Source organism: Protopterus annectens, chromosome 6.part0, assembly GCF_019279795.1.
Source record: "Protopterus annectens isolate FY-2018-M chromosome 6.part0, PAN1.0, whole genome shotgun sequence".
Classification (NCBI taxonomy): Eukaryota; Metazoa; Chordata; order Ceratodontiformes; family Protopteridae; genus Protopterus; species Protopterus annectens.
Window position 1 is genome coordinate 507,910,785 of NC_056737.1, and position 23,634 is coordinate 507,934,418.

Here is a 23,634-nt window from a genome sequence, read left to right on the forward strand (position 1 = left end):
ACCTGTTTGGGAACTTTCTTGTATATGGTAGTGTCCTAGAACTGAGAGCCGTGCTGTTAGCATTGCAGGCATTCCATGCGGCTCTCTCCTCTGGGACTATTGCAGTCCAGTCAGACAATATTTCAGCGGTCTGGTACATCAGTAAGCAAGGAGGAACCAAGTTCTACCTCCTTTGTCGAGAAGCCATGAGAATCTAGCAGTGGGCGATAGCTTCCAACCACTTTCTGATAGCTACGCATATCCTAGGGAGCTCTAACGTGATTGCAGACAAACTGAGCAGATGCATCCTCATGCCCCACGAGTAGTCCCTCAACCCCGAGGTGGAGTCTGTAATCTTCAGTCACTGGGCCCAGCCTTGCTGCAATCTTTTCACCACTCCTTCAAACGCCAAGTGCAGCAGCTACTTCACCCTACTTCCCCTGGAGGGGGAGTCACCGAGGGACGCTCTGATCCATGATTGCCCCACAGGACTTCTCTACTACTGTCCTCCCATTCCTCTGATCCCACAATTTCTAAAGAAAGCTCTTCGGTTGAGATGCAAGGTGATCCTCATGGCCTCCCCTAGTATTCTCGCCGTGGATTTCTGACCCTGTACCAGATCTGATCACTCACCCCCAAGGGTTGAGTCACCCAAACCTGTCCACTCTCAAGCTGTGACAGCTTGGTTTCTCCACTTCTGCTAGTCGCCAGGCAGGCTAATCTCTCCTCACCTGTTCTAGACATCATTCTGGCCTCTCACAAACCGTCCACCAGAAGACTACATTAGGATAAATGGAAAAGGTTTTCCATTTGGTCCAAGGATAACATGCTAGACCCGTATTCGGCTCCAGTTACTGCAGTTTTTCGATACTTGGCTAAGTTTTTTTGATAACGGAGCCTGTGCCTCTACTGTACATGCACATCTAGTGGCAATTTACAACTTCCACAATGGTATAGATGGCACCCTCTTATTTCATTACGCCTCTGCAAGGCTTTCCTCAAAGGGACCACTCATCTCAGGCCTCCTCTCAGACAGCCCGTAGTACCATGGGACCTCACTTTAGTCCTCCAGTCTTTGACTCAGGAAGCCTTTTGAGCCTGCGGCTAAGTGTGACCTAAAGTTTTTGTCTTGGAAATCTTTGTTCCTGGTAGCCATTACCTCTATCAGAAGAGTTTTGGAGCTGCAGGCATTGTGTATCAAGAGGCCCTATCTGGTCTTTCATAAAGACAGAGCGTCACTTTGAACTAACCCATCCTTTCTTCCCAAGCTGTTTCTGAATTCTCTGTTAATCAGTCCATTGATCTACCAGTGTTCTTTCCGAATTTTGCCAATAGAGGAGAGCATTGCCCTCACACCTTAGATGTACATAAACAGTTAAGATTTTAACTAGACAGGACCAAACCTAGCTGAAATCTGAACAACTTTTCATCTCCTTTGTAGGACCAAAAATGGGAGAGGCTGTTTCTAAGGTTACATTATCAAAATGGCTGAGGGAATGCATACGCGTCACCTATTCCCTCCTTAATGAATCCATGCCAGAAGTTAAAGCCCACTCCACTAGATCTATGGCAACTTCTATAGCATTCCATTCCAGGGCATCCATGGATGACATCTGCACAGCAACTACTTGGGCTAAGCCTCATACCTTTACCATTTATTACAAATTGGACTTGGTCACCAGGGTGAGACCTGCCTTCGGCTCAATGGTACTCATGTATGTTCTTCCATAAGGGCCGCCCATGGACCTCAAGGTAGCTTGGGATTCTGTCCCATCAGTGATGAATGGAAAGAAGATTAACAACATCAGATAAAGAAGTTGTGTCTTACCATAACGTTCCATCTGTGTTGTTCATCTTCTTTCATTCATCACTTCCCACCCTCCTTCCCTCTCCAAAGGCTCCTTGGGGATGCTTTGGGTCTAAGTGGTGCACTAGAAGTGGCCTCGGCTTTACTTCCTTTCTTAAACTCGATCTGAGGTAACAGGGAGAAGGGCATTGTGGGTATAGACTTGGCTCAAGAGTATTTTTTGGCTAGCGCGAGTTTGGTAATAGGCCGACTCGATTCCGAGGGCTCGAAACCGAACCCATCAGTGATGAATGACAGATGGAACGTTATGCTAAGACATAACTTCTTTTTTTCAGTAACATAAGCGCTTTCATCTTGCATCATAGTAAAACAAAGTTTTACTATTTATCGTGGAGAATTCCACTTCTCTGGAACAGTCTTCCACTTCACATAAAGCAAAGTACTTCTGTTACTCTATTAATTTGAACGAATGGATGGGTAACTGCAAATTCACCCATAGTTTAACATCCTTATTCCCTCATGGATAGGGACATCACATAAATGTCCCAAACATATCCTTGCTTTCACCATTTCTGGCTTATTTGTATATGAAATATGGCTAAAAACCTTTGTTAAGGCTGGGCTTCTTGGGGTTCTCACTTATTAATAGTCTTAAGTGCCTTTGAACATAATAAAGTTATGAAACATTCAGAATTTTGGTCCTGCATTTTTATTTCCAATCAAGTTTTCATTCCTGCTGTCCCAAGGGAGTCCTACTTTGGAGCCTGCAATTGTCAAGCCTGCTATGGAGAGTCACAAGTTTAAAAAACAAAAAAAAATACTACTGTAGTGCCTCTTTGTGATCCTTAAATGTACTTGATTTTTCAGCCTCACCCTCCTCGTCATACTTAACTTGCAGTTTTAATTTTTCCCTTCGTAGGCCATAATTTCCACAGTAGTAAATTACCTGTTATTGGAAATTGTTTGCATTTACTGTCTTGGGGATCTGAGGTTCCATGTCACTGTCATTTGTTTCCCTTCTCTAGGGTTTAATTGCCCATAGGAATGATGAATATGAATGAAGGTGGCTATCCCCTGGTCCTTTTTGACTTGCTGGTGCCAGTCATTTAAGTTATATGCAGTCATCCACTGATATAGTTTTTACTATATGATAGTTCATTGCTATTAGGCATAGTTCGACTGGAAAAGTGCAGAGTTTTTCTGTAAAGTAGTAGTTTCATCTGTATGCAGAATTAGACTGGGAATACAAGCGCAGTTTGCTATATATGTAGCAGGCCTTTCTGCTTTTCCCAGTTAGGGGTCGCCACAGCGGATCTCTGGTCCACTTATGACTGGCAGTGATTTTTACTGTGTCGAGTGCTATATGTGTAGCAGGTACACTGCAGAAATGATGAAAGTTGATTTTCTGTGTACTCTGCTGTCATATCACAAATGGCTGTTTCACTCCTAGCTGTGAATGAAGATGTTTTGTTGCCTGTGGTATGTATGTGCATCTACATTGTAGAAGAGTTCTGGTAACCTACATGGACTTCACTGAGGCATACAGGCATTTGAGTGCCATCAGAAGCAGTTTGGCCCTATTCTGGTAAATATCCCATTGAAAACTAGGGAGACACAGTGAAGCATTAATTTAGTGATTTGTTTATTAAAGAACTTTAAAGTATTTTCTGTAATTTGTTTTTAGTGAATGATGTTGAATTGTAAAGAACTTTTCTGATGAGGCTGTTAGGCTCATGATCACAGAGGGAACATGGGAAGTTTGCAGAGCAGTTTAATGAAGGAGAGATGCACTCTGCATTTAATGCAGTGAGTGAGAAAAGGCCACCCTTATCTCTTCTCTGTTCAATAAAATTATCATAAATTCAGTGTTTTTGTGTGTGTTGATGGTGAAAGTTTAATATTATGTTTTTTTACTTATCCCCTTTCTTTAAAGGCAACAGTAACCAGCGTCCTAGAGTACCTTATTAACTGGCTTGGAACAAAGGATTTTTCTCCTGAACTGGTAAGCTAATAATTCTTCTTAAATAAACTAAACAACTATGGTGTCACTGCTTAATGAATCAATAGCAACACTAATATTATTTGGTGTGTTATTAGTGTAGTAATTCTTCTTAAATGGCAGATAAGGTCATTATTTTAATCACTTTGCAAATTTTGTACATCAGTAACTCCATGTTAATTATATATTTTAAATGCGCTGATTTATATATTTGTTCCTTGCTTTTCAAAGATAATATGAAAAAGTTGTGTTTGTAACATTCTCTTCTTCTGGAGCAGTGTTTTAGTTTAATAATACTTGCTAACATTTAAAAGTCACCTTAGTTTTTTGCCAAACAGCTTGAAAAGAGACTATTTTTGTTGCTGTGCTTGATGTATTTGGTCTCCTGAAGCCCCAGATACACTTGAAGACTATAAACATCCTTGTATTATAAAGTATTGCCTGTTTGCTCAAAGATTAGCCACATTAAAGGAGCACCCCATTACAGTTAGATTTACAAATCATGTAGTAAGTACAGTATGATATCACTTCATTATGTGCAGCACAAGTGTACCCCTCCTTTTATCTTGTGTTTAAAGTTCCATCCCCACCCCACGTTACCTTATTAATTGTGATCTCTTTAACCTGGTTCTTTTTGCTGTTCCTACTGTGTGATCTGTCGTATTGCTAAAGCCCTTGCAATTGGCCTTCCACAGTTTGTCTTGAAGGCACAGACCTTGGAATCCATTGTACACCGTTTCCTACCTTGACAGCCACCTCTCCCTAACAATGAATAGCAGTAAGGTACAGCACAGTATCCCTTGTTTAGGCTCTTCATTTTGGAAATTGCATTGGTGTGCCCTCGGCAGCTATGACCTGTTAGAAAATGCTAAACTACAGGTACAAATTATCTTTCCATTGCTTCTTTAAGAACGTGACATGGATGTTGTGAAAGCATCATCTGTAGAGTCTAGAGAATTGTCGATAGTAATGCCCCCAGAAAATCCTTTGTGTTGTATAGGAAAACCACCACACTAACATCATCTGAGCTCAGTGTGACCAGCAGTTTAGAAGTGATCATTAAATATCAGTTCCTCAGAAATGGACAGCAATTTTTCAGTTCCCAGTACTGACTGTGCTCTAGCATAGTAGGTGAAAAAGATACTGCTGTGATTAGCAGAAATGCTAAAAAGAAACACTGAAAGCATATCTCAAGAACACAGACTGGGAGATGCCTGCCATCAACAAAATAGTTTGGCACCACAACTCCAACCAATTGACATTGTTTAAAGAGCACCACCTTACTTTCAGAACTGAAAGGATACGGAGTGTAGGGAGAAAGTTAAGAACCCCCAGCCATTGTGCAGTTGTCTGATAGAGAATCATCTGCAGAATTTGTGTATGAATGTCTGGGCTCAGAAATGCATCACTGAATCATCTGAGGACCATCAGTGAAGAGTGGTCAAGATTCTCCTTGGTTTGAGGGAATGTCTGTGGTGACAAAAGGGCAGGGATGTAGTCTGCATCACCCATTTATCGATGGTGATGTTATCTAGTGGTTTTACCACAACTCTGCAGCATTACCATGCTAAGATACTTCTGTTTGCTTGGTTCAAGCCACAAAATGTGATAAGCAAGGTGACAGTAATTTGAGAAGGAAAGGGAAAAAGTTTGCCTGCCTCTACCAAACACCCACATGACTGAGTGATCACCTTCTGCCTCTTGGCCTATAAATGTAAGTAAAATACCAGCTGAACTCATCCCAGTCCTTCGCCATATAGATGACTACCCTTATTTAATAGGTGTGTTTACACCAGAAAATGACCATGTCAGTTACTGGCAGTAATTTGCATTTATTTTTGGTAAAACATATCTGTGGTGTACTTTTAAATGCTGCATTTTCCATTTATTATTTATAACCAATTGTGCCTGTTTTTTTCCCAAGTTAGAAAATCAGTATTGAAAGTCTTGATTTATTCCCTTTTTAAAATAGGATGGCTCATATTAAGCAGCTTTCTTATACATAGGGTTGGGAGGGTGGTCTAATGGTTAAGGTGTTTGCCTTACAAACATAAAGTGCTGGGTTTGAATCTCACAAGGGATAATTGGCTAGGCTTACAATGGCTCACAAGGGCAGTTAGCCTAGTACTAATATATGAACATTGTTGTAGTTTTTACAAAGTCTGTATGTATTTGTAATAAACAAGTATTTGGATGCATGTCCAGTGGCACAAGTATCGGTTTTTCCGCATAGATCATAATAATATGCCCCAGAGCATAATAAATTCATATGGATGTTAGTATCCTTCAGTCAGTACTGATTGGCAAAAAGTAATAAACCAGTATGCATCGTAGTAGGTTATACACTAATCATATGAATCTGTGGTTTATTTCTGCTTTGGATCTTTTATTTGCGGTTTTATTCTCAGGGACATAAAAGAAGTGCAGATAAAAATGCCAAAAGCTAGTAATCATAGGTATTTGTGGATCTAATACTGACAAACCTTCTTGGTCAGCATACAGTTGGAATCATCCTTTCTTCAACTCCGGTTCGTCATATTTTTCTTGGAAACTTCCTTACTTGGTGGTGAGTGTGCCCTCCTTCAGTGTGCATAGATATATGCTGCATTAAGAAGGCATACCTAGTCCCTGTGCCTATTTTTTTCTGCTGCTTGTTCAGTTTGGATCTCAAGCATGTTTGTCCAGGAAAAGTTCCCTTGTTCAGTGCCTTCCTTGTGTTAATACAACTGCCAGATCATGGGGCCAAGACTCCTAGCACACTGTATTTGCTGCCTGGGAGAAGCACATTGAGACAAAACCCTGCCATGTGTGCTCTCAGTTCAGTCAACCATTGCCATAACTGGGAGGTTCTGCTTGATGTTCCTACCAAACCAGTTACACAACTTAAGAAGTGGACATCAGATAACATTCACACCATCCTGAGGTAAGTGCAAGTCTCAAGACAGTCTCCTGGATCCATCCATGTTAAATCCACACACTTGAGAAGTAACCGTTGTAGTTTGCACCTTCAGTCTTTTTTGATGGATGATGATTGACCTGAAAGAAGCTCATTCCTAGCAGATATCTTTGGGGGTGCATTTCATGTTGTAACTACTTCCTGTCTCTTTGTTGATCATCTGCAGTATGCCTGCTTGCCAGTCTGATGTTGTGGAAGAGCTGTTTGAGTTATCTAGTCATAGATTCTGATAGTATTTGAGACCAAAAAGATTGTTGCTCCCAGTCTTTATTCAGGGCCTAGCAAGTGAGGGTGTTATACCATGTCCTTCTAGTTTAGAATTTGCATTTTTAGGCTTGCTTTTTATAATTTCTTTGAATGTAGGACTGCAACATCAGTCCTGATGCAGGCCTTTCAAGAAACCCACGTTGTCATTGGCTGCCAAGGGCCCCAGCTGATGTTTGGCACTCTTACATCGTATGTTCAAACCCCATGCACGCATTTTTTGCAGATATTCTCAGTCAGGGGCTGTGGGAGCAGGATTTTTTTTCCTCCTCTTCCTACTTCTTTTAAGGAATCAGAAAATCCAAAAGTCATTGTCACAACAGTGGATAAAAAAATGTGACTTAACTTCCTATAGCTCTCCTTCAGAAGACCGCTTGTTTTTAAGTAGTAGTAAAGCTGATTATATTCATTACTGACTGGCCTTTGAGCCCTTTTCCTTTTTCCCCAGAAATACCTGCATGATCCAAGGAAAGAGGTGGTGCCATGTGTCATCCCTCTCACTGGCATCCCTTATCAAGGCTGCCATGTATGCAGTTTGGAAGTACCACATTTCTTTCAAAACCTGTTTTCCCCTGGTATTTATTTCATTTTGAATTGGATATGCATCCAAGCAAAGTATGGAAACAAGATACATAAGAAAAGCTGGTGGTGGAATGCAGAACTCCTGGAAATTCTCAAAAGAAAGTAATGAATGACGAAGTGGGTTAAAGAAAATGATGGACCAACCAAGAAGGAATACTGACTGGCTACCAAAGAAGTTAAAAGAGACAGTTGCAGTGACAAAGAGCAAAGCATCAGAGGAATGTTACCAGCTCCTGAAAAGTGAGTCATAAAATGGCACCAGGAAGCTCTATAAGTCTGCAACACAACAGCAGAAAGATAAAGAAGACAGTTAACCAGAAACCATTCATAAGTGATGCCAGCAATAAACTGCTCACCAGACGAGGCCACCAAAGCAGATGGAAGAAATACCTCAGAAGGCTTTTGAATGAAAAAAACCCCACAGAACTTGTACTGTCCCATGCACAGCCTAAAATGAAAGAAACCAACTTAAAAGAAAAAGAACAGCAGTTCTGAATGTTGTTTAGATGGTAGTCTATGAATATAATATAATCTGACAACTCCATCTGTGACTTTGCAGTGTTCACTGATGCTGCATGGTTGAGCTGGCTAATGATTTGGGCTTGTGAAAGGTGCCCTGCATCTTTGGAAGCTGGTCAGTTGTTAACATCTAATGTAGGATATATATATATATATATATATATATATATATATATATATATATATATATATGTATATATGTAAAACACACAGCAGTTGGGCAACTGCTGCAGTGATCATTCAAAAATCTACTATTATGGTAAGTTTACTTACACAACTGTACTTTTCTGCACATCTGCAGTGGAAGACAGTCATTGTCATTTCATAACCCTGCAGTTTGGTCTTAACGTAGCCCCCAAGGTGCTTGCCAAGTATATGGCAGCAGTTGCATTTCACCTGAGATTGTTTGGAATCAGGATTTTCTCACACCTAGATGTCCACCCTCTCATCTCTACAACAAGAATATCATAAGAACATGCAAGGCACTACTTCAGCTTTGTCTGTCCTTCAAGTATTGGAGAAGAGTGCAAAGTCCCAGTTGGAGTTCAGAAGATCTTCTATTCATAGCCTGCCACTTGGACACTATTCTGAAGTTGTCCAGATTCCCAGAAGGCATACTAGCTTTATTACAGTCTGCAGTCAATCTCCTGCTATGTCATCCTTGCCAAAAGTGGCTGTTATTCACGATACTAGGGCTTATAGCAGCAACAATCTACTTGGTGTCCTTAGCAAAGTTCCACATTAGAGTTATGTAGTGGACCCTCTATATACAATGGTCTTAGCTTCTCAGTTGGAGGACTTTGTGGATCAAACCATTTGATTATCCAAAGCCTTCTAAAAACATCTGCAGTGAAGCAGTGGTGATTGCTTCTTCTCTGTTCTCAATCATAGTTGCCAAGGTCTCTTCAATCTCTGGTTGGGGTGGAGAGAATTGTTTAGTGCAGACAGTCTAAGAAATTTAACAGGATGCCTTGCTAGATATGAAGGCAGTTCTAGTTTTGCTGATTTTTAAGACTGCCATCCTCAGGGTGCAGTTGCTATACACACTTGACACTGTTGGTTGTGTGGTACATCAAAAGGGAAGGGATCCAGGTCCTAATGCCCCTTATCAGGAGGCTACAAGGGCTGGGAGTCTGCAGCAGACTTGCAACACATTCTAATATCAAGGCATATCTCTGGTCAAGCCAGCTTCATTGATGCACAGGCTCAGCTACAACATGGGTGATTTTCTTTCAATTTGGAAAGCCTTGTTACAATCTTTTTGCCTTCAAAACCAGTTAAAGTACAGCAACTTTTTCTTCTGCATCCCCTCTTCAAGGACAGAGTACTGCAGTGCATCAGTGGCCGACTGGGCGTCTTTACACCTTCCTGCCCTTTTCCCTCATAATGATATTCCTACACAAGGCTAAGTTGTAAAGAGCCACAGTAATTCGCACAGCCCGCTTTTTGGCTTTGAAAGGTATGATTTCCTCTTGTTATACCTCAGAAGAAGCTCTCGCCTCTAAAACCTCACCTAGGCCTTCCCCATCCATCTGACTAGCTTTATTCAGACCTACAGACCCCAGACTAACCACATTTTTTTCCTGTTCCTGTGATGGACAGAGGCTTCTTGCCTTCCATGAGTGGTCCAAATCCATGCTGTAGCTCAGAAATCTTCAGCCAGAAAAATCTACAAGGGTAAATGGGACTACGTTTTCGGGGGGTACTGAGTAGAAAGTAGATTTATTCACAGCTCCTGCACCATCTTTTCTTAAATTTCTGTAAATGTATTTGATACAGGCTCAAGTTTCTCAGCCATAAGAGTGTATTTACAGCTGTTTTGATCTTTCATGAAGTTTTCAACACTACTTTACTCCGACATTAAGTCTGTAAAGCTTTTTTAAGGAGGGGGCCTTTCTACTAAGGACTCAAGTTAAAGACCCTTTTCCTTTTTAGGATCTTAACTTTGTTTTAGAAATATTCACTCAGTCTCCCTTTGAACTAGCTGTTATGCACTACTCTGATACTGTTCTTGGAAGACCCTTTTTGTAGTAGCCATAATATCACCAAGAGGAGTATCAGAACTGCAGCTCTTATGTCACACCCCTTACATAATTTTAAAGATTTGTTGTCTTTAGTAAGTCACCTAGCCTTATGTCCAAGGTATCCTCAGTGCCCAGCTTTAATCATTTGATCAACCTATCAATTTTCTTTTAATAAAGGTGAAGGCAAGTTACGGTGTTTAGATGTCCACAGGCAACTTTATCTACCTACACAGAACTAGAGACAATGAAAAAGGTGACAGACTCGTAGTCTGTTTTGCCTCCAATTATATTGTCCAGGTGACTACCAAATTGTATTATGTATTACTACATTTCTAGTAATAAGACAATTCCAGATACTCTGAAAGCCTATTCAGCTAGCACTAAGTTATATTGGTAGTCTCCTTTAGAAATTCCTCAACAGATGTTATTTGTGCTGCTGTGAGATCAGCAAAAGTAAACAGTGAAGCATGACTGTATAAGCTGGATATGATCTCTAGGTGCAGGCCCTCCTTGGGGACTACAGTTCTCTGAGGTGTTCTGTCATGATACCACTCAAAATGTTTAGCTGAGGACTCTGTCAGCTGGATGAACTGAATTGTGCAAGATACTGAAATATAGTATTTTGACATAATGATCCTCATGATTTATCACTGCCTACTTCAACAAGCCCTCTCACTTTCTCCCTTCAAAACTGTCTGAACAGAGCTTATCAGCCTGATAATGAAGCCTTTAGTTGGTTGGTATTTTTGGTATCACTATATGGATTTTTTTAAAACTGTCATTGGTGTATTAAGCATTGTTACTGCAGGCTCAGTCTGGAAAAGATGAGCTGGAATCGAGGGGAAAGGTGAGAGTTAGGGGCTGAATTCAAGCTTTGGGAAAGGCTGTGATTCCGAGTTTGGTATTGCCTATGGAAACCAGCCCTTTAGTTGAAGTGACTGATATACATCGTGAAGCTTTGGTAATTACCTAACCTTTGTTTAATACTTGCATGACACTGACATAGAAGATGCAAGTTAGTTGGGGATGCACCTGCCTTCATGATTATACCCAGATTGCTGCTTCATAATGCTATAATCTGGTATTTTGAGTGCAAGGTGTGAGCGTGCCATACTTTTCCAGTTTTTGTAGCCCAGCCCCATACTGAGCAGAATTAAATTCTTCATGCTTTGCAAGGTTAATACTTGACACACGTGAAAAAAGTTTCTCGACCATGTATGAGTGAGAACATGCTAACTCTTCCTTGGATCTCATAGCATTACAGGTCGTCTGATTAGTAAGACAAAAAAATTGATCTTGTTTTTTCTTAGTTTATTGTTTTTACACTAACAGTAAAAGTGTCATGCATTATAATGTTGCATTTTTTTGTATTATTCATTTAGGGCAGGTGGTTCTATGCTTTACTAGCATGCTTGGAAAAACCTTTGCTGCCTGAAGGTCACTCATTAATCCGCCAACTAGCAAGATGTTGTTCAGAAGTTCGAAGTCACATGGTATATTTATGATTGCTTTATATTTGCTATTCAAGCTAATTATGAGATCTTTATTTTGTTTTGCATATGATCTTTTTTTTTTTTACATATGTACTTAAGGATAATACACTGTTCTTTGTTTTGACTTGCATAAACCTCTTTGTAATCTGATTGAAAAATGCTGCAGGTATTTGGTTAACCAAATAGGATAATTTTAATAATCCTAATGTTGAAACTTGTTAACTTGCTGTTTTATGTAGGTATAAGAGTAATAGAGCTCTGGGTGAAAGGTGAGGAAGTAGAGTACGATTGCTGTAGATGCTTAATACAAAACAGAGTGAAAAGTGTATGATGCTAGGTCAGGAAAGTATGAATGAACAGAATTATATAGCTTATTTGTTATATTACATTGTATTGATGAAGTTAAGTAATATGGTATAGTACAGTAAGTTATAGAGGAAAATGTGGGCTGGCCATTTTGTATGACAATGTCTATGCTAAATGATATTGTGGAAAGATGTTACAATAGTTACAAAAAAAAGACAATGTTTAAAAAACTATAACAGAGCCTTGTTGCATTTTCCTTCTTTTGGCTAAATTTTTAAAAAACGTTGGTTAACTTCAGACATTGACTGTTAAAGGCAGGAATTGCTTTGTTCAGCCAGCAGTACAGATCAATGCCACTGCACACTTTTCCCACTGGATGCTCATCTACATGAAAATGGGCCCACCTTCCTCTTGGCCTTAATTTGTCTGAGTTCCCCTCCCTTGCTATCCAGCAAAGTCCTAATCGTACCAGATACATTTTTGTTTTTGCTGGCCTTGCTGCCTTTTGCCCTCAGATTTTTTCATGCAGAGTAGTATACACTTTGTTACTGCAGTAGCGTCTACTGATGCCTGCTGGTGCTGTACTAATGTTACACTTTCTGTTCTTCATTGTAGCCATACATCTCCTAATATCCTAATCATTTGTTCCCTTTCTCATTTTATTTCTTACATTTGAGGTTCCTACAGCAGCCTCTGTCATGAAAGACTGTTCATTGTCTCATCTGTTGCTCATTTACCCCAACATTATTCTCCCAAACATGTTTGATCTGTCTGTCTTTACTGAATCATTTTCCTGTTTCCTAGTTTATTATGTTCCCTTCTTCTCTTGCCATTTTTAACTTACACTATCACAAAGCAGGATTAATTTCTTATGAGCAGTCCAAGTCCCTTTAAAATCTTGGTTGTCAGATAAAGGGAGACAGAGGATTTTGTAGTCTACCTAAAAAGAAAAACCCGTGAAGCTGTCTAAATGAACATCTTTACCTTTCTAATGCCCACATTTGTAAGATGCCCTTGGGTCTGTGTCATATCAGTGAGCAGCCACCTTGTCGAATGCATCCTGTCTTCTACAGTGCAGACCATTGAACCATTCTGAGATCGCATTACGATAGGGATCGGGAAATGTGTATAATTAGCGGGGGGGGGGGGGTGTTGACAGCCTGCATTGTCAACATGATGATGTTCAACAATGTAGCCGTTCACTGATATGACATAGATCCAATGCCGTTTTGTTAGCAATTTGTTGCTTCTGTTAATAGCAGATGTTTACCCCGTGTTTAGAACACAGCTGTTTGTGTAAAAACAAATGCTAATAGGTATTTATGTGAAAACCAATCTAATCCTTTGACTAGCCCTTTACCTGTCGGTCATCCTCATCTTGTGCATCCTTCTTTCCCCAATGTGGTGTTGCTGCCGTAGTCTCATGTGAAATCTTGATATTCTCACCAGGCTGTTGCCGTCATTGTCCCAGCTCACTGAGCACCTTCTCCTTAAACCACTTTTAAGGTTACCTGTCCTCTTCATTTATTATGCACTCATTCTTTATGGTCTCCATCAGATATTAATTCCATGCTTTAAACAGAGAGAAGAAAAGATACTTGATTAGTAGTTGGAATTCAGTCATCATCTTTCTGCTGACCCTTAATGTATTGCCTTGATGCAAAGGTTATTTTCTTCATTACACCTTCTAGATCCCCATGCCAACTCAGATCTTGTAGACTGGGTTATAGTTTCCTTTTCTCTGCTGTGTAGGCCAGACTCCTGAAATCTTCCTGGTCTTCCTCTATACTTTGCAGTGAGCACCTAGGCACCGAGCATTCTCCAAAACTATTCTAGTGTTTGCAGCAGCTCCTCCCCCTTTGAGGCTTACCCTCATTTAATAGTAATCTCTCACTGATGTGGGTTTTGTCTTTTTTTTGTTTTTTGTTTTGTCATTAGAATTCTGCTTTCCTGTTGCCCATACATTTTACTGTGGCACTCATTTTAACTCCATTTAATGTTTACTTTAGGGCTTTCCATTCTAATTCCTAGTGACCCCATGTTGTCACTTTTTTCATCTGCATGTCCTAGCTCCATGCATCAATCCTCCTACTACCAGCACCCTTTGCCACCCATTTTTTTCTAGAAATCTCCAAGCCTCCTTACTGTTTTAGAAAAATGTTTCTTTCCCTTGTATAATATTGGCCACGTCTTTATATACTTGCTACTTCACAGGATTATGTAGCTTCCTGTTAAACATTCTAAATGGCAATTTCTATAGAAATCTTCTGCACACCTTATCCTGTGTCCTGCATTGTAATCCCCTTCAATTTCATCACCTTCCTGAGTAGCTGTACTTTTACTCTGTTTCTAGGGCATTTGCACAGTATGTGTCCAAGACGCCTTCAGATTTCATGGCTTTTGCTCATTCTGTGTATAGTGCTTGAAAATCTGCCAGTGGGCATCTAAGGCTTCATGGAGTCACTTCACTCTCTCCTGTGGGTCAAGCCTGACAGTCCAGTGATGTTCATTATTACATCGCTGTTGCAGTAGCATAAAGCTATAAGGGACATATACTGCCACGAATTAGACATCTGACAGTGTACAAAAGCCCTTGAGCACCTTCCAAGCACACCACACATCCGGGGAAGCACTGGGGGTATGCTGGCATAAAAGTAGATGTACAGACACCAAATATCACAACTTTTTTTTGCAGTTGAAGATTTCAGTCAAACTTGGCATTCACTGGGCATTTAGTGTTTTGGTGGTCAGCTTGTTCAGTTTTTTTCTGCCAGATGTGTACCCCTCAGGGGATTTTCCTTCCTTTTTATTTTTTGAGTAAAATTTAATAGAAAAGGGAAGTGATGTGCATAAGGACAGATACCATGTAACGATTCCCACGCAGCCTGTTTTTTTTGTATATTGAAGGCATACAGTATCTACTCCTGTCAAGTTTGCGTTATCTTTATTCCCAAGACAATTAGATGTTGGCTTTAATAGCCTTAGTATATTTCTTGAAATTAAGCATCTGAAGGTCCTTATCATAAACCAGTGGATATTGCCACAACTTCCTCAGCTGTCCCCTTTCTGGTTCCTAATAAATGAAGAGGCTTCTAACTTCTGAAGCTGTTCTACCTTCATCATTTCTTCACCAGTCCCTGATGGACTACTATCCTGTGGTCTTATCAGACTCTTCATATGGTCCGGTGGATGCTCCCAACCCCTCTGGTGCTGCTCCAAGTGATGCTGCTAATGGTCAGGAGCTTGGCAAATCCTCAAAAAATGACATATGGCTACAGCCAAGAAGGGAGAACCCTGCTTTGATGTCCTTCCTCATCACTGTTGCAGCATTCTTTTCACTTGGGTATCTTGATGAAGATAGCTTAATGTCTGGCCAGTATACCAAAACTTTCACACCTTCCAGGTACATCACAAGTATGTTCTACGTGCAAGGTACGTGATTGACGTATGGATGCCTAATCCTAAGAACAACTTTGCCACCAGTCCAAATGCTAACTCTGAATTTGGTCTATACGCCTTCACTGAGCCGGTTCCTCTACTGAGCCTTCAAAAGATAAGTTCCCTGTCAAGGTTCATACCTTTCTTTTTTTCTCCTTTTAGTTTGTGTTCATGTCATCCAGGAACAGAAAATGTGAGTGTGGGAGGCAGATTCCTCATAAAGATAGAATACAAGAAGTGCCTTTTTTGTTTTGGTACTATGCACAACCATACTCAATGTGATAGCTGTCAGGCTTTTGTTCCTAAAACACTCTGCAGCCATTTGTCATCCCTTTCAGTTTATTTGGAAACCAACATCTGAAGCTGTTGACTCAGGGTACCATGGCTAAGTCCATCCTCCCTGAAGTTCAGCCGCCATTAAAGCAAAAAAACACTTAATGAATCTGCCTCTGTCCGGCCTCCACTGGACATCTCCCTCTGGTTTGATTAAGAACCCGAGGACCATCTAGTGCTGATGCTAGTTCCCTCTGCCACAACCCAGTTGGAGGCTAACAAGAAGTTGCCTTCTCGCATGTCCACTAAGGCTGTTCTTGCATCTAGGACAGATGTAGAGGGGGAATCGTAGATAATTATCTGAAGGGCCTATGGAGATTCCCCAAGTTTTAGTTGGGAAAGTGGTGCTTGGTACCCACATTCAATCTAGGCAAGGGTCTGAACCTCCTAGATTTGTCAAGGCACATGTTCCTTTAAAAAAAGAAACAGAAAAACAAACCACTGTGGCTACTGATCCTCAGAGAGTGGCATGACTTTACTCTGGGGCTGTTTAATGCCCTAATGGCTCTGAAAACCCAGCAAGAATTGTCTGTCCCTGCTACTACTGCTCCCTGGCCTTCCACTCTAAGACACCTAGGGATTCTGATTCTTCTGATGAAGAATTGGACTCTGGTGAAAAATCCTAAACATATTCCTTACAAATACACCCTCCTTTGGGTTTGGTGTCTGATGAAAAATACTTTATCCCCTGACTCTCCTTTTGAAGTATCATCCTTTGGGGATGCAGTGGTCCTTTTGATGGAACACTTTAAGTGTGATTGTTCTCAAATCTCAGAGGTTCGAAAGAGATGCTGTGAACTCTTGTAAAGGGACTTACCCAGGCCTTCTGCCATAAACCCTGCCTTAGCTGCCATTTTGGACACATTTACAGCAGCTTCACAGGCTCCTAACTCTTCTTCTCCAGCCCCTCAAAAGTCAGGTTTTATAAAGTGCCCAATGATCATCAGTACCTGTATAAAAGTCATCCTTCTGATCCTGCTGTAGTTTCCATGTCCACTAATAAGCTATCCTAACTGCTTTCCTCTTCTAAGCTTTTACCTTCTGATAAGGACAGCAGTGCTATGGAGAGGTATCAGAAAAAGTGTATATTCCTGCTACTTTTGCCATTAGGGCCACTAATTATTAGAACCACATGACTAGGTATGTCTTGACTCTTCTCTCTCAGCTGGGGGTGGGGGATTGACTGACATGCCTGATTTAGACAGTAAGGCACTGGCTGTTTCTGTTCTGCATTCTGCCTGTCAGGTAGCCTGCCATTCCATTAAATACAGCTATGATGCAGCTGATGCCGCATCTAGGGCTGCTGCATCTGGTTGTGTCATGAGAAGGTATTGCTGGTTGCACCTGCAGGCTTTACCTATGGATATTAAAGGCAAACTTTTAGATTTCCCCCATAGATAAACAGAATCTTTTTGGCAATGCTGCTGCTGAATTGTTTAAAACCTTGCAGGATAAGGGAAGGCTATGCAGGACCTTAAACAAGTTTTTGTTTATCCTGTACCCAAGTTCCAGAGGAACTGTCCCTCAAAATCTTCCTTTGTAAGCAGCCTAGATATCCTATTAGGAGTGAGTGAGTTTCTAAGTAGATTTTCCCAGATAAACCCATTCAGAGTTCCAGAGCTCAAAAACTTTCCTTTCCAAATTAATCTACCTCTGACACCCAACCTCCCTTCCTCCTTGGCCAGTTTCGTGTGTTCCTCAGGGTAACCCTTTCCTTCCCTGTTTGGCAGCAGATAACCACAAACACCTGGGATCTCACCATTATCCAACACAGTTATTTCATGACGTGAAAGTTCCTTCCTCCATTTTTTGGTCTTCCTCAACCTCATCCTTGCCAGCTTCCTCATTTTCCCTTGGTCCTAAGGGATCTTGTGGAACAGAGAACCATCCAACCTGTTCCCTTGTCTGGTGCAACAGGGAACCATCCAACCCATTCTTTTCTCAGCAGGGAACAGTATTTTTCCAGAATGTTTCTGGTTTCCAGGAAGGAAGGGGTTATGCAGACCCATTCTAGATCTGTTCTCAACACCTTTCGCAGGGTTCCCTCCTTCAGGATGTTGACCCTCTTCCCTCTTTTGTTTTCACAAGCTTTTCTGGTCTCTCTTTATTTGAAGGACACTTGTCTCCATATTCATGTTCACCCGCTTTTACAGGATGTTTTTTACGTTTCTTCATTTCTTCCTCTCCTTATCAGATCTCTGTTTTGCCTTTTGGGTCTGTCTGCAGCTCCAGGGGTGTTTACCAAATGCCAGATTGCTGTGGTAGGTTTCTGCAGACTTCAGAAGATTAAATATCCCCTTATTTGGATGATCTTCACCCCACCCCCCCCAGCAGCTTCTCCTTCAAAATCTACACTTCATTATGCTTCTTCTGTGCAGTGTGGTGGTATTCACCCTCAATATCAAAAAGTCTGTGGTAAACCCCATCTCTGGACCAAGTCTTTTTGGGTTGCAGAATTCAGACCATCCCAAAGTTGCCTTGGCTTCTGTTTCCCAAGATTCTTTGACTGCCTTTTCCCAGTCATTTCTTTCTCTTCTATTCTTTCTGTATGGGAATTTCTCCAGGCCATGTGGTACATGACATCCATCATTCCCACAGTTCCTTTTGCCAAATTCCATATGAGAACATTTCAGTTGTATCTCAAGACTGTCTGGTTCAGGACTGCCACCACCTGGAGTTTCCAGCTCCTCTGTTAAATTGCCTCAAAGTCTAACTTCTCTGGTGGATTCACCAGATTTCTCTAAATCCAGGTTTGCCTTGTCAGGTTCCTCTTCCTGCTCAAGAGCTGTACACAGATGCTTCCATTTGAGGATGGGGTACTTCCTCCAGCAACCTGGAAGTCCAGGGTCTTTTGGTCCTGTCAACAGATAACAGTCCAAATCAATATCAAAGAGATGAGGGATGTAATCCTAACTCTTTGGACCTTTCACTCCCTTTGGATTCAAGACCCTCTAAATGTTTTTACAGACAATACCACAGTCTTGTGATGTATCAGCAAGCAGGGAAGCACAAAATCTTACCTTCTTTGCAGGCTAACTCTTCAGGCTTGGGACTTTGCAATCTGCCATCACCTGGTTCTTCAGGCGGTTTACATCCTTTCAGAGCACAGTCTAGTGGCACACACTCTGGACAGGTCCAGGACACATCCTCACAGATGAATGCTTCACATGGAGATGTTTCTGAACTTGTACATCAGTGGGGTATTCCTGAAGTAGATCTCTTTGGTAACCTTCCGAACAGACAACTTCCCCAGTTCCAGAGTTCCACGTCCACTGATTTGGAAAGTGGATGCTATGCATTTTTCTTTGAAGGGGATGTTTCTGTATGCCTATCCCACCTCATCCTTTACTTCCCAGGTTCTTGCACAAGGTCATGGGGGACACACCCAAAATCTTGCTGGTGATTCCCTCTTGGTCAAGAGAACACTGGTTCCCCTCTCTCCTTTACTTGGCCAGGAACAATCATCTCAAGCTACCTCACATGATGGATCTTCTAGCACAAAATTCACCCTCACCTGTCCACACTTCACCTGACAGTTTGGGTGATAGGGCTTTGATTCCTTTCAGGCACCATTTTTCTGAGGACGTGCTTCAGGTTTTGCAGGGGACCAGAAAAAAAACACTACTAGAATATCTTTTGTGGATAAATGGAAGATATTTTCTATTTGGTGTCTCAAGCATGACCAGGACTCTTTGTGGGGTCCCTATGGTCCTTTCTTATTTGTGTGAATTGTTCAGTACTTTACACCCCCATTGCTTTTTGCATCTCCATCTGGATGACCTGCTCATTCGGGCTCCTTCTCCCGGCAGTCTTGTGTGGGATCTCTGCTTTACCACTTGTCTTTTTTAATGTCTGGAGTTCACCATAAATCTCAAGAAATCTGTTCTGACCACCCTCCTAGGATCATATTTTCCTGGGGTGTAGGCTTCAGACACTCTTCTCATGTTGCTTCCTTCCCACTTCAAAGGTTTTGTCTCTGATAACCTTTTTCCAGTCTCTCCTTACTCTGTCCTCTCTTACAGCCAGGGAATTTTGTGGGGTTCTAGGGTTTATGGCATCCACTAGTCCCATTTTTCTTCTCTCCAGGCTCCATCTGAGGTATCTACAGTGGTACCTCAAATCAATGTGGTTTCAGCATTGCCACCCTCTGGAGTACCCTGTTTCTTTTCTTCCTTGCCTCAAACTTCAGCTTCAGGGACTTTCAAGATGGTGGCACATTGAGTAACAGCATAATTCCCAGTGTGAAAAAAGAAACTTTCGCAGAAAGCCAGTGGACCTGCATTTCTGAGTAAAGTTCAGTAACTGGCTAGTAAGTGCACTTCCTGGATCCCAGGAAAAAAGAAACACAGAGGACCTGAAGGGAAATCGGCAACAAAAGGCAATGGAAAACCACTGACTGGGAAAAAAACTGTAGCTGTTCAGTCAAAATCAGTGCAAGCTCCAGACATGACATCCAGTAACCTTGAGGAAAGTATAAAGTAACTACACTCAGACCTGACTAAAATAAATGAAACACTGAAGTACATCGACTCAAACAATAAAAGGCTGGAAAAATTGAGGAAGCTTTAAAAAGGGACTCTGATAAGGTGATAAAACTGCAAAACTCAGAGGTCAAAATGAAGAAAAGGCTGGCTGAATATGAGACTGCACAAGAAGAGATGTTTCAAAAAAATATAGAAAGAATTGGAGGACAGAGCACATAGGAAAAACCTGAGATTTTCTGCTGTACCTGGAAGGAAAAGACTATTAATTTCATGAAAGCTCAAATAAGCGACTGGACTGGTGTTCCACAACAGGAATTGTTAATTGAAAGGGTACATCACGTGTTGCTCCAAATCTGGCTATGAGAAAACAACTTAGACCTGTAGTAGTATAGATGCAGTCTTAGCAGCAGCAGGAGTTGATTCTGACAAACCTGTGGTAGAAGGACAGAGTACTAAAAGTGGGAGACAGCAGAGTGTTTGTGGAGAACGACTACTCATTGCACACCAGGCAGAAGAGGAATAAGTTTATTCCATTATTTAGGGAATGTCAAGAAGTACCAACAAAAAATAAAATAAAATGGACTGAACTCAAGTAGTATAAATCAATAAAGTTTTAATATTTTAATAAACAGTGTTTCATAAGCGCTTTCATCTCGCACAGAGACTTCATCAGATAAACCCTTTCACAAATCAATGTCTTTTATACAAAAATACTGAACCCTTTACATCTTCATCAGACAATTAAGACTTAATTGCATCTCATTCAACTTTTAAAGGCATCCTCACACCATTTTAACTGAAAACATCAGCCGTTTCTTTCAGATGGGTCCTACAGACACTTAATCGCTCTATCCAAGTGGGAGTGTGGCATTAAATTTTAACTGCCATATTAACTCCCTTTTAAAAAGCATTCTCTGCCAGTCACCACCCCTGGGGTGGATTCTAATCTTGTTCAAAATTGCAAATGTAAATTTCCTAAAGTTGGGGTAAGCTAGCGAATGCCTATGAAGTGCATTAGCATCCTTTTTCATAATCATTTCATATTGGTGTTCATAAATTCTTGTTTTTAATGCTCTTTCTGTCTTCCCTATATAAAATCCTGCACAGTCCTCGCACTTTGCTAAGTAAACTATTTTGTTAGTGGCACAATTACCATTCACAAATGTTACCTTACTTTGCAAAGCGTTATCTAGAACTAATCTTTTCTCTCTACAAATGTAGATGCACTGGGCACAATTTCCACATTGTACCGTACCCTTATTGTTACCCATATCCTTTTCTGACCCATTTTCCAGCATTTGCTTAGTTTTTACCAGTTTTATAAACAAAATCTGGCTCTCGTCCCACCAGTTCATTAATTTCCTTATGCACCCTAAAAATGCTCCAGTTCTTAACCACCAACCTCCTGATGTCCTGGGAGTAACAGTTATTTTCTGGAACCAATGCCTTTTCAAATCTCTTTCTACTCTCCATCTTTTTATCCCTTTGTAAATCTCTGCCTAGAAGTGGTAGGTATTTCTTACCCCACCCTCCCTTTACTTCTTTAAAAATATTTAAAAAATACATTCCACCATTTCCAAGAGATATTCCCTTTCCAGGAACATATCCCTTAAAACCTCCAGTTCACTCTCAAGTTCATCCTTCCTAGAGGTAATTCTTGTAACTCTTATGGATTGCCCTTTCACCAAACTTTTTTTTTGAAAATGGGGAGGAGTACTACTGTAATGCAGATATGCATTACAGAAGGTTTCTTTCCTAAATATATTAGATTTGAACTCACCTTCACCCTGTGAGCGCCTTGTATCTAAATAACTGATACTATTCTTATCCCAAAACTGTGTAAATTTCAAATAACTACAACACTCATTGAGATAATTAAATGAATTCTCCAGTTTGATCAACCGTCCCATCCCACAGAATAAAGATGTCACCCGTAAACCTTACGTAAAAATGCAGGTGTCTGAAATATACACTAGGGAAGACATACTCTCTTTCCCACCCCAACATGACAATGTTGGCAAAGGTGGGGGCCCATAGCTACCCCCTTAGTCTAGTGGTAAAATTCTCCTTCAAACTGTACAAAGTTGTTATCTAAAATTAATTCCATAAACTCAACCATTAAGTCATTTTTTTTTAATTTGAAAGCTTGTAACATGTCCTGAAAATATTGCACGCCTTCCACTTTCGGAATACTGGTGAACAAGTCAAACACTTTGATGGTAAGAAAAATAAGTCCTGCCTTCCACAAACCCTGTTTGACCTTACCTAAAAATTCCTATGAGTCTTTCAATAGGTAGAGTGTCTTTTGGACCACTTTTTGTCCATGTGTCCACCAATATAGCCATGGGTGTGGGTTTTACTTCCGCTGCTTGACACAATTGGCCTCAGAGGTGGTTTTTCAATATTCTTACGAACTTTTGGTATGCCGAAAATATTCTGTATTATTGACTTCTTTTGTTGCAAAAATCTGTAGGTGTCCAAGTCTGTCTGATCTTCCAAGTATTCCTCAATATAAGACTCTATCCTTTGGTGTGCAATAGTTGCCATTTTTTGAGATGGGGGAGTAAGCATTAGTATTGTATAATAAACTAGTCATCTCATTGTTATAATCCTCGACTTTAAAGATGACTACCCCACCCCACCCTTGTCAGGTTTCATCACCCTGAGATCATTACTACCTCTTATGTTTAAAATTTCCTTTTCCTGTCTCGAAAGATTGTGCCACCTTTTCTTATAGGTTCATAGGTAAGTACTAGGCTATCTGCCTATGGGCATTTATAAGCCTAGCCACAGAGTGATGGCTTTCGCCTCCCCATTAGATTAGTAACCTGGGCCTCTGTCAACAGGGCTCCTGAAGTGATCCCAGGGTAGAACTTACGATTACCCGTCCACTCATCAAGATATCAAGATTTCTCTTGAAAAGGGTCAGAGAGGAGCTCTGTCAAATATGGATTGGGACTCTATTCCAGAGTGAGGGGAGTCACTGGGACAGGAATCTATCCCTCCAGCATGTCCTGTTTATTGTTGTACATAGGTTCAAGTCGCTAGAACAAGTGATTCTGAGGATCTCATTTTTTTGAGGTGAAGCATGTCCATTAGTTCAGGGTTTGACATGGCCCTATAGGTCAGGAATAGGTCACCACTGAGCAGACAGTAAGCGACTGAGAATAGCTGGAGCTTTTTTAGTCGTGCTTCATAGGGTAATTGTTTAAGGCCCTTAATCCTCTTAGTGAGGTACTTCTGTGGTCTTTCTAGTTGCTGCAGGTGTCTAGTGAGGTACATCCCAAATGGGGCATTGTACTCTATTATGGGCCTAATGAGTGAGGAGTAAAGGGGCACAATCACCTCCTTGGATCTGGACGAGAAACCCTTTGCGATCAGGTGAGCCACATAGAAGGATTTCCTGACCCATTTGGCTATGTGGTTATCAAAGGAGAGCATGCTATCTAC

General features: G+C 41.0%; 1 protein-coding gene across 2 annotated transcripts in view; it reads left to right on the top strand.

Annotated features, from left to right (window-relative positions):
• The window catches only part of GEMIN2 (gem nuclear organelle associated protein 2), a 464,095-nt gene that overhangs the window by 358,888 nt on the left and 81,573 nt on the right, over nucleotides 1-23,634 (top strand). For both annotated transcript variants that reach the window (XM_044074221.1, XM_044074220.1), the window contains exons 6-7: nucleotides 3,720-3,788; nucleotides 11,513-11,623. In XM_044074221.1, coding sequence (XP_043930156.1) covers nucleotides 3,720-3,788; nucleotides 11,513-11,623 — 180 coding nt within the window. The remainder of the gene's footprint in view (nucleotides 1-3,719; nucleotides 3,789-11,512; nucleotides 11,624-23,634) is intronic.